The following is a 12,232-nucleotide window of genomic DNA, read 5'->3' as shown; positions in this document are numbered from 1 at the left end:
TCCCATAAACTGGAAGAAACAGTGCATGTCCAAGCTGTAAGATTACAGCTTAAATTTTAGATCCTGATTTATTTAGTCAAGAAAACAGATGCTGACTGGAAGTAAAGTGGCCACACAGTGTAGGAGCAGATGTAATACCTCAGTGTCACTTCCTCTGGTCCCAAAACCTTAAAAGAATTAGGCATAGAGTTTCTAGTGACACTGCAAGGAAGAGGCTGGCTGGATCAGAAAATTTCAATTTCTTCCTGTGCTAGAGTTGTTTAATAGACTATTAAAAAATCTGGAAACATTTATAACTTTTTAAATTTAAAATATAGAGCTCAAAAAAAGAATAATATATAGAGCTCAAAGACAGATTATAACTTTTAACATAGAATTATGTCCATATTTGCTTTATTAGATAATAAAGAACATAAAGGTATTTTCTGTTGTTTTAAATCTTAATTTTCACAAAAAAAGCTAGGGTTGATTTTTTTTTTTCTTCTTTTGATCCCACGCAGTATGCCTATACTTGTTTCGGTTCCGTCTCCTAAAAGAAGCCTTCCCCAATCATTACTGTCCACTGAAATAGGTCCTTCTTCTTAAGTCAATGCAAATTTTTTTTTTTAATTAATTAATTAATTTATTTATTTTTGTTTGTGCTGGGTCTTCGTTTCTGTGCGAGGGCTTTCTCTAGTTGCGGCGAGCGGGGGCCACTCTTCATCGCGGTGCGCGGGCCTCTCACTGTCGCGGCCTCTCTTGTTGCGGAGCACAGGCTCCAGACGCGCAGGCTCAGTAGTTGTGGCTCACGGGCCCAGTTGCTCCGCGGCATGTGGGATCTTCCCAGACCAGGGCTCGAACCCGTGTCCCCTGCATTGGCAGGCAGATTCTCAACCACTGCGCCACCAGGGAAGCCCTAATGCAATTTTTATATCAATTTTTTGCACTTAGTTATATACTGTCTATGACACTTTGAACTGTTTAATTTTTTGTGCGTGTAGAACCTAACTTCTCAATTACAAATTACTTTGAGTTGAAGACCAGATGTAAAATGTATTTGTATCACTGCTAAAACTATTTAGTGAGTATTTTATAAGTATTCAGTTTTGTTTTGTTTTGTTTTTCTGGGTGTATTATAATTATTTACATAGGTGTTAAGAACTTCAGAAATACCTGTACAGGTATTACACTGCTTCTGGTCGTTAGAAAATAACAACTTTTTCTTAATCCTGGTCCAGCTAGGACTGTGACTCAGTCACGTTATAAAATAAGTATTCTGTTTTTTCACATGTTGGTCTGTACACAGCAACTGAGAGAGATAAATTGTCTGTGTGTTCTCATTTTACGAACGTGGAAACTAATCCGCCTATAATCAATGCTTCAATTCCCTGGGCACCTCGGGAAGAGTTCCTAGACTAAAACTAATGGCTCAGGCCATGACCGTACTCTGGCTTGCTCATTCTATTCCTTTACCTCTCACCTTTAGTTTATCCTTGGACTGACCACACACACTGTATCTTCATGGCAGCAATGACTCTCCTGTAACCAGGTAGTTCACTTCTCCCTGTGTCTGTTCTTTAAACAACATACCAGCCACAAATGCAAAGGCCAACTCTAGTCTCCTCTGTTACCAGCTGATCCTGGTTGTGTCAGAATGGGTACAGAAACTAAATCAATGTTTTCTAATAAAGACGTATCATTTGAATCTAGGCTGGCATTTGCTTGCAATATGTACGCTAAGGACAACAACAAAAACGAAACTTTATGTCTCCAAGAAATAAGAAACAGGAAGAAATATGGCACAGACATGACTATGCCAAAAACAGGGCACCTTTCCCTTTTTTTTTTTTTTAATACAAAGAACTATTAGTGTTTTATGAAATATTATTTAACTCTCACCAAAGCTAAAATAATAGTGCCTGGAAGGAAAGTATATTTAAAGTTGTTCTCAGAGGGGAAAAAAAATCTCAATACATATACATATGCAGATATATCTTAAACACGGTTAAAAATGCAATTCAAATAAAATATATCATTACTAATTTTGAAATATATTTCCTTTTTACTTGAAATCTAGCCATTATTAAATGGGATTTGTTTATCTTAGTTTCAGGTAAATATATTATTCATCACCAATGTCTAAAGTTAAGTCTATAAACTAGCAATACTGTTTAAGATCTATACAATTAATTTTGTAAAAGCACAGATTTTTTTTTTACCTCATTTGTTTGCAAACCTCAATATGTTTAATAACTTACTACATGCGTAAAATGAATAACATAGTAGTACGAAAAAAGAATAAATTAGGTACTACATGAAAAAATATAGAGGGAACTTCTGTTTTCCAGGAGCTTCCAGGGTTTCTTCGTTCAAAATTAAATCAGATTCTCAACTCTAAGAAAAAAGTTTCTTATAGTGTTAGAAGGTGCTGTTTTTGTTTTTGTTTTTAAAATACAGTTTTTGCCAAATCAAGGACATGAAACAAACTCAAGCAAACCAAAGCTTATTGGTTTAATTATTGAATAGCATTTGTTAAATTAACGAGGATATTCAAATTTGGGCCATATAATCACTAAATAATTAAACTTGAATACGATACGCTTCTCTTCTTCAAAACGTAAGAAATGCAAGGTTATACATTTTTCCTTATTTTAAAGAACAAAACAAAAAATTGGAATCTTGTGAATCATAGGTCAAATTCAGTGCTAAACAAGAATACATTCCAGCTTGTTATGAATATTCATTAATTACATCCTATAGGCTTCCAAAAGAGTGATAGAGGTTTATTTTAGGCAAATGATTAATTTATTTCAAAAGATCACTCAAGTTCTATAATTTAAAAGTCTTTCTTATTTGCTTTATAGTTCAATTCATATTTTAATAATTTAAAATCCAATTATTATTGCCAAGATATTATAGGCAATTTTACATCCCATTAACCTTGCTTTGTTTTAATTATAAAGATCCTTTGTTAGATTCCTTTAAATGATCCAGTTTATAATTTCAGCCTGTCCTAGGGAGTACTTTAATTCAGCTGCACATTCATCAGCTGTTTTTGTCCTGTTAGTTGTAGACAACTGCACAATTGCTTTCTCCAGCTATGATTGATGAATTATATTCACGAATGTAGCTGTTAAGTAGGATAAACATTTATAACAATTTCCACTTAAAGATTTTTATCTTCATTCCCACAAGGAAAATTAAAGACATAGTCTAACAACCAAGAGAAAATATTTTGTATGTTTCATTTTACACTATTAGAAAAAGTTAAGAAAAATGTTGTATGTCCATGCAAATGGGATAAAAGTATATGTAAAGAATCTAATTTGTGCCTAGTATAGAGTCGGCATCAACAAACAGAAGCCAGATAAACTGAGTAATGTGTCTTTACTGTAACTACATCTGAACTATCTAAATATGATTTTTTTAAAAAATCTGGAACTCCCAGTTCAAATTTATGAAAGAGGAAGGTCTAAATTGAAAGGAAATGGACCAAACTAAAGATAGGAGTCGGCAAAATTCTGAATATATATACTGTATGTAGTAACAAAAAATAACAAAATAACCTTCCATTTTTAAAGTGTCTATATTACTGTAGTTGTAATAAATGTCATATATTACATCCAACCTTCAGAGAAACTAGGCAGGATGTGAAACAGTGTCAGAGGGAGATTATGTTACATGCCTAGAATCTAATAGTTTATCATTAGGAGAACTGGTATTTGAACTTGTTACAAATAATACACATATGCTCCATATTATAATAGGCACTGCGGAAATAGCCATAAAAAATACACCACAAATAAACAGGCACTAACACTATGGTACGGTAAGTATAAAACAGGGGAAAATGGAAGGTGGTTTGAGAACATGGGAAGGCACCTGATCCGGAATAGGGATGTGGAGGGGTTGGTGCTCAGAGAAGAGATTATTTTCACTAAAGTTAGAGAAGTGAATGTCTTAAAGCAATGCCCATCGTCTTTGTCCTGTGGACTACTGGGGAAAACACTACAATAGCAAAGACAGCATCCTCAATCAGGACCCCCAAACACTGGCAAGTCTCCTGTGTTTCCTTAGTCATTTCTCTCCCCAGTTTCTCTACACTGGCTATTTTCAATATTTTCTACTCTTCTCAAGTATAACACCTACCTCCCCAAATTTCCTTCATTCTCAGAAAATGGCCTTACCTGCCACTTTATAGAGAAAACAGAAGGCATCATTACAAAAACTCTCTGAATCCTGCCACCAATTTAATTGCCTGCATCCCTTCTCAATACTCATCCACAAAAGGCTAACCCCTGTCCCTCTGCCTCACCCCTCTCAGAGACTGTACTCTTTTTAACTGAGTAGAAACTTTTCTTCTTTCTTTCCCACCATATTGGCTTCTTTCCATCAGCATTTTAAAATACTCAAATCCTTCCTTCTACTCCTCTCCTCCGCCTTAAATTAAAACCCTATCCACCACCAGCAACCACCCTTTCCCCTTCTTGGCCAACCTTCTTATAGTTGTTAAGTACTTACTGTCTATACTCACCTCCCGCTCACTTCTCACCTGAAAACATCCGAGCTACTCCCCCTACTTCCCTCAGTTATCTGCTCCCATCCTCTACCTGCCTTTTGGCACATTTATTACATCAGTAATTACTTAACCTAACACTGTTGTTCCCACTGGACTGAAAGCTCTATTAGCACAGTGCCTGGCTCTATATCCAGCATCTTTAGCACGTAGGTATTCATTCACCAGTATAAATTTGAATGAAATCAACATGTCCCTCTTGTCACTGACTCCAGTGGTGCCTTTAATCCTGACTTAAAAATCCTCTTGTTGACTATTCATTCCTTCTCAAACATTCTACTCAACATTCTTTTCTTCATTCCTTCAACAAATATTTGTGATGCCAAAATAGGTACTAGGCATTATTATTCCAGAAACCAGGGATATATCAGCAAATACGAGAATAAGACACGAGTTCTGAAGGGAAGTACATTTCAGCAGGAAGACATGTAAACCAAGAAAAGATTTTGAGACGATGTTATTGAATGTTAAAATAGAGTCATGTAATGGAAGTCTCATAACACAATAAGATGGTCAGGGGAGCCTCTCTGAGAGTGTGACATTTAAGCTGATTCCTCAGTGAGGGGAAGAGCCGATCACGTGAAGATGTGGGGAAAGAGGATTCCCAGCAGAGACAGCAGCGAGAGCCTGGCCGCGTGTTTCCACTCACTCCACACACTCCCCCTGAGCATCACACCTGTATCCTTATCCCCCATTTACCTCATGCAAACTGAGAACTCCTGAATTTAAATCTCCATATTAGCTGTCTCTTTGGAGCTGGACACCCAAATTCTAAGATGCCAATTTAACATTTCCACTTGGAACTTTCATAGGCGCTACAAATTCAGTGTAACCGAAAGTAAAAATATCTCTCACCAAATTCATGCCCTTCCTTCTGTATTGTTCTAAGTAAACGATGCTTGCACTATAAATCATCCAGCTATTAAAGCCAGAAATCAAAGTACCTTCTTTCTCCTCTTACCATCCAATCTATCAGCAATTCTATAGATTTAATTTCCAAAAGATACTTCAAATTTGTCCACTTCTTCCATCCTCATAGCCACTATTGGTTGCTCAACGACACCATTCTCTTCAAAAGGATTCTGAAACTTCAGATCGGTATCTCGCTTCCAGTCTGCAGCCCCAGATATCCATTTGTCACTCTGCAGATTATGCCAAACCTCTTCAACTACAGCCCTGTACCCTTAGCACAGCTTACAAACCTCTCCATGGCATGACCCTTGCCATGAAGGGATGGCCCTTGCCTGTCTCTATGTGGCTGGTACACAACATGCACTGAGTGCAGACTCCAGACTAGGTTAAGTGCTCTGCCTTATGCTTGCATTAGTATCTGTAACACCCCTATCACAGCACCCTTGTGTTACTGTATGTGCTAGTCTAATGCTTGTCTTTCCTCCAAAATTTAGAACCATGTTTGTCTCATTCACTTCTCTATTCCCAGCGCCTATAATAGTGTTTGGTATATAGTAGGTGCTGAATAGACATGTGCTGTATTAATGTATACATGAGATGTTCTTGTATATTTAGAGCTAGTCATATTTCAATATTTGTTCCAAAATCATCTTTATTGGAGGAACTATTAGTATAAAAAATGGAAACACAAATCTAGAATGGCACAAAGAACATTATGAGTATTTTGAGGTTTTCATGGATTAAATTTTTTAAATATTATAATTACTTTCTATAATTCCAACTCCTTTCCTAAAACCAAACAAAATAAACTCCAAACACTACCAATGAACAACAAAACAGTTTCAAAAGCTAAAAACCTCTATTAGCAAAATTTTCACTCTCCTCCTTTTCTAAGACAATAACTATAATCTTAATCTTAAATGCTGGAGCTTCAATTTGTTAACTCTTCAGAGTTACTGATAATAGCATAATTTTTGTTTTTACTTCACAGTTGAAACAAATTAGCAAAACTAGGGTGTATGTGAAGTGAGAGATTTCTACAACTGATATGACAATGAGCCACCTGGGCAAAAGTTTTTATTTTCTATTTTTTCATTGCCTGAAGATGGATAATAATTATTATCAATTCTTTTCACCATAAAGTTTTATAAGAAGTAGAGTGTATTACTATGTTTAAAATTATTATTTATGCTATAAAAGAAAACTAATATTTTCCTGCATCTTTTGCTTGGCAGTGAATGAAAAATTTATTTTAATATTTAGAGTTATAGTATTATGACTAAAAATAATTCAATCATAAAATATCTAAGTGAGAAATACACAATAAGATGAATTGTTATAAAAACAAAGGCTATTTCTCAGAATATACTACACTGATGAACAAAAATACTAAATTGCATTTAAGTTAATTTTTTTCAAAATGGGTTTTTATAGCATATACAAACTAAGTTTCAAAGAATAGCTCATAAAATATTCTTTCATGACACCTCTCTTGATAAAGATAAAGTTTACATACAGTAACATTATTACTTTATCAATTTAATTAAATCTGGTTTCAAATAAGAAATAGATTACCCCAAATCTTCAGTCATTATTTTCCAAAGAACACACTATATCATAGAAGAAACTCAAGTTGTAAAGGACGCAGGTCTTCGGCTGATAGAAGCTGAACATGTCAAAATGGTGACAGTTACATCTGTCTTAGTGTATCCATTGCCAATAAAGTATTGGAAAAATCGTAGTGAAAAATCTTACCACAGCATCATTTTAACAATGGTATAAATAGATTCCTAACCAGACCTTTATAGTTCCTATATTAAACTCCTCTCACATTTTTAGTTGGATACTAGATAGCATGACATGGTCAAATAAAACTATTTCACATGAACTGAGATGGGCTGAGTGAGGAAGTAAACACTGAACACGGCTCTGGAAACAGATGGAGTGGCAGATGGGACTGCAGATTGGGTTCACTTGATCTATGTAAAACAACTTTACTACTTGGTAAGACGTGGCTCAGATCTCACAAAAATCTTATAAAGTTTGTCCCTTTATTTCATACCTGCTTCCCCTCCGCCAAATAAAAATGCTTAACATTTTAAACTTTGCTCCTTTAAAGTATAAGTACCTGTGTGATGAATCATTTAACTAAAATATATTTTCTTACACATTTTTGGAACAGATGGTAGGCAAGAGCAGTCACCCGGTGGAATAAAATGTACACTGACTAGTTGTCTAAAAATTGTAAAATTAATTACCTTCCTTCATTGATGAGTTCAATAAATGCAAGTCCTGCATTCTTCTGAATAGAATTTTGCCATTCCTAAAAGGAGAAAGCAAACCAACTGTAAGAAAAATGAGCATGTAAACAAAAGTAACATCTGGTTTAAGGATCATGTTGATCCTAATAACTTCCATGTGATATTACTTCTAAATCTTTCTAAAAGATTTTTAACAAATGTTATTTTGCAAGAAATCAAAACTTTAAAAGCAGTCCTGTATTACTTAGTTAAAAAGGTGCTTTTGAATTCCCAGTGGTACCGACTAAGATAGAAAGTGAGATCACAGGGATAGAGCTCACTGTGACTGTAAAATATTGCTTATTTTACACTCTTCCTACGGCATATTTAGAATATGCTTTAAATAATTTTTTGGTTATTAATTTATTCTAGTGATTTCAATTTTTTTGGTCTTTTTAATATAGCTGGCAAATTGAATTTTTTGGATTAAAAATTATATCCCTTTCAATGGTACTATAAATAAATACTTGCCTAACATATTTTTATTAAAAATCCTTATTGATCAGTCATGCCACTCATCTATAGACTTTTCCTCCATGATTTTCCACTAATTAAGTGCTGGCCACAAATTCAGCTTCAGGAAACACAGTCTCCATGTCAACCCTTCACTCTGTTCCTGCTCACTTTCCCTTTTAAAGCTGTGCACACATGCTGGGAATAAATGTGGTCCCCAAAAGTAGGTACTTAGTATGTAAACATTCTCTGTTCTAAGTAAATTTGTGAAGAATTAGAAGAACAAATCATGAATCTATATTTCCCCAGGAGAGAGAATCAACAACTTGGAAAAAGGGACATGATAGTCTGGGGACAGTAATGATCTAATAAAAGCCTAAACGACTCTGTTTTTAGCAAAGCCATTGTGTTTTAGCTGCCATAACTTTTATCCAAATGACAAGATCTTTGTTGCATTTTACTGAACTTACTAAAACTTTCAAATCATTTTTGTCAAAAACAATTGTTGACAACGCTTTTTCCCACATTTTAACAAAATGACTTACTATTCTCCTCATATATTTTGCATTAATTGAGGCACAGCATTAGGCGAAAGTCTCCAAAGAAGAAGAAACAAAAAGAGGATAGAAAGAACTAGGCTGATTCTTGGGAACCATTCACAATTTTAAGATTAGAAAATGCAGCAGTTGAAAGGGACAAGAAAAGATCTAGAAAAATTTAAGAACAGATGCAAAATATTACAGCATTATTCAAAAGAAAATAATCCATGTATAATACATTGGCTCAAGAAAATAAAAAAATACAAGACCCTTTAATCACTAATATCATTTTTTTAATGATTAGGAAGTTAAAATTCTATTGTATGTGAACTGCAAAATTAAAATATAGTAAACCACAAAATATATGAAACACAAAAACAAAAGTACAAAAATCAAAAAAGATATCATTCCAGAGGAGGGTAAGGAAAGCTCTGGTGGTAGAGTCGGCACCAGAACCAGGGGCTGGCACTAGAGCTGGTGCTGGCTCAAGCTGCAGAACTGGCCCAGGAGCTGATGCCTGAGCTGGCTCTAGCTGTGGAGAGACTCTATCTCTGGTGCTACTGCTGGATATGTTGCTGAAGTTGGCACTAGGTGTATTGCTGGCCCTAGCTCTCTCCCTGGATTTGGTGCCAAAGCTGGCTCTAGCTCAGACAGTAGTGCTAGAACTGGTTGTGAATTGGCTCCAGTTCTGGGACTGACTTTAATTCTGGCACTGGTGCCAGGCCTGGTGTGAGAATTGGAGATAAGGATGGCTCTAGATCTGGAGCTGATACCAGCTCTAGAGCTGAAGCCAGAGCTGGCACTAAGAAGCAGCTGGTACAAGAGCTAGTGCTGGAGTTGGCTCTAGCTCTACAGCTGGATCTACCTTTATCCAAGAGTTAGTGCAGGCGCTGGCTCTAGCTCAGAGGTGCTGCTAGGACTCGTTCTGGAATTTGCTCTAACTCTGAAGCTGCTGCTAGAGCTGGTGCTACAGTTTATAATGGAACTACCTCTATCTCTGGAGCTGGCTCTAGTTATATAGCTGGTTCTAAAGCTGATTCTAGTTCTAGTATTGCTACTGGCTTCAGCTCTGGAGCTGGATCAGGTCCCAGAGCTGTATGTAGCTCTAGAACTTATGCTAGAACTGGCTCTAGCTCTACAGGTGCTGGAGCAGGTGCTAGAGCTGACATATGAGCTGGTGCCTGAGCTACTAATATACTTCTGAAATCATTACATAGAGTTGACATCCTGACATGAAAGACAAATACCAAGACAATAGTACAGAAGGGATACTAGGGACAACAACAACAAAATATAACAGCAACAACAAAAAAGGAAACCTGAAAATGAGAGACAGTGAAGCAACAGAAAAAAAATTTGTAATTACACAGCTGAGATATGCAAAGGGATTGCAGACATAAAAAGAGACAGCTTAAAAAACAAAGTTGAAAACATCTCCCAGAAAATAGAACGAAAAGATAAAGAGTTGCAACAATAAGAAGAGAGATAAAGAAATAAGGAAAGTGGAGAATCTTCTGATGAAAACCAATATCCACTGAGTAGGAATTGTAGAAAGAGTGAATAGGGAACATGGAAGAGAGGAAGTTATCAAAGTAATTTAAATTATTTCCTAGGAATTAAGTACATGACATAACATCCCCAGCAAAGCACATCATCATAAAATTTTAGAACAGGGTTAAGGAAAAGGCTTACAGGAAAAAAATATCTTTATACAAGGAATCAAGAATCAGACTGACACTAGACTTCTCTAGAGCAAAACTGGAAGATAGGAGAAAAGAAAACGACACCTTCAACAGCACAAGGAACATAATACTCAGAACATTATACCCAGCCAAACTATCCATAAAATATGAGGACAGAAGAGTTACATTTTCAGACATGCATAAACATTTATTTTTCATCCACTCTTTTTCAAGAAGAGAGAAAAAGAACCTACTGATGGTGTGCTCTGCCAAAATGAGGAGTATATCAAACAGGAGAAACAAGATAATGTGACAGCCCCAAAATCTCAGGGGCTCAAAAGACAAAGGTTGATTTCTTGTTCAATTTCCAAGTCCACTGCCTGTGTTCTGCTCTGCTTCATCACCACCCTCACTTTGGGAGCAAGACTGACAATGTAACCATTGTCTGGAACACTATAGGCAACCAAAGTGGAGGGAAAAGAAAAGAAGTTTAAGTATCACTGGCTCTTATAGTTTCTGCCCAGAAGTAACACATGTCACTTCTTCTCACATTTCTGGTCAAAGTCACATGACCAAGCTTCAGTTCAACGGAGCAAAGGAGTGCAAACCCACCAAGTGCTCAAAATGCGGGAAAGAACCAAATGTGAACAACCCAAAACATGACTCTAAGGGAAGAAATCAGATAAAAGGTGGATACAGATCTAAGAAACAGTTTACAGAACTATTGTAAAGCTAACACAGTTTCTGCGAAGAATTAGGAGAGACTTGTATGCAGACTAACAGACTGTCAAGAAGGAAATAATTAATTTCATCAGATTATAGAGAGGTTTTGAATACGGAAGACATATTTTGAATGAAAATCTAGCATTGCAATGTATATATTTTTTCTTCCAGAATTGCTTTTGTGAAGAAGCAGGCAATATAATTCCTAAATTTCTTTAATGACAATATAATGCAATTGAAAGGCTTTGTATTTGAGTTCAACTCTTTCTTCAGAACTCTTTCTTCAGAAAAATCTCTTTTTTCAGAGAAAAATCGGTTCATAGTTTTTAGGGCGAAGAGACTTAAATACAGTTGTAGACCATAGAGAATGAAAGAGTCAGAGAAACATTGATTACAAGAGAGAAATGGTGACAGGGAAATCTTGAAGAAGGCATTAAAGAATGGGGTGTCCTGGAAAGGAATAAGGATACTTCTTTCTTCAGAAAAAGAGTAAAACTAGGGGTAGATGATGTTTTTCTTTTCTTGTTCACCTATAAAATAGTCCACGGTATTCAGGAAGGGACCCTGACTTAAGTAACACAATTGTAAACTGTAGTGTAATTCTTTTCCAGAAGAGTGTAAACTCCCTGGTCTTATTTGCCTTAGTCCTGTGAAATAAAATGTGGTTTTAAATCTTAATATTTAATTTTTAGCACCAGCTACAGCATGAGACACATAAGTAATACTCAATAAATACTATTATTGGTCATTTATTGGGTAAGCTGCAATTCACATGCAATTCACCTCTTGGTATTATCAGAGATGTGAGGCCATATGACAGGTATTAAAACCTCTTAAACTTTTCTTATTAAGAATGCTCATAATTAATTGAACATAAGTGTTTCTCTACTCCCACAGAAGCATAATCTAACTGGGTTCTTTATCTGTGGAGACATGAAAGAGCATTATTAATCACAAAAAGAAGAAAGGATCTCTCTCTCTCTTTTTTTCCATCCTCCATCCATAGGGAGGGAAGATATTTTCTATCCTCCTCTGAGCCCAAGCAAAAAATTTTACAGACTCTGTCTA

The 12,232-nt window shown here is 35.8% G+C and overlaps 1 protein-coding gene across 8 annotated transcripts in view; it reads right to left on the bottom strand.

The window, feature by feature from the left end:
- The window catches only part of NBEA (neurobeachin), a 602,800-nt gene that overhangs the window by 306,248 nt on the left and 284,320 nt on the right, over positions 1-12,232 (bottom strand). For all 8 annotated transcript variants that reach the window (XM_036831611.1, XM_036831614.1, XM_036831612.1 and 5 more), the window contains one exon: positions 7,726-7,790. In XM_036831611.1, coding sequence (XP_036687506.1) covers positions 7,726-7,790 — 65 coding nt within the window. The remainder of the gene's footprint in view (positions 1-7,725; positions 7,791-12,232) is intronic.

The sequence above is a fragment of the Balaenoptera musculus genome, chromosome 18 (genome assembly GCF_009873245.2).
Source record: "Balaenoptera musculus isolate JJ_BM4_2016_0621 chromosome 18, mBalMus1.pri.v3, whole genome shotgun sequence".
Classification (NCBI taxonomy): domain Eukaryota; kingdom Metazoa; phylum Chordata; class Mammalia; order Artiodactyla; family Balaenopteridae; genus Balaenoptera; species Balaenoptera musculus.
Note: the sequence above shows the minus strand (reverse complement) of the source record. Positions and strands in the feature narration are given on the sequence as shown.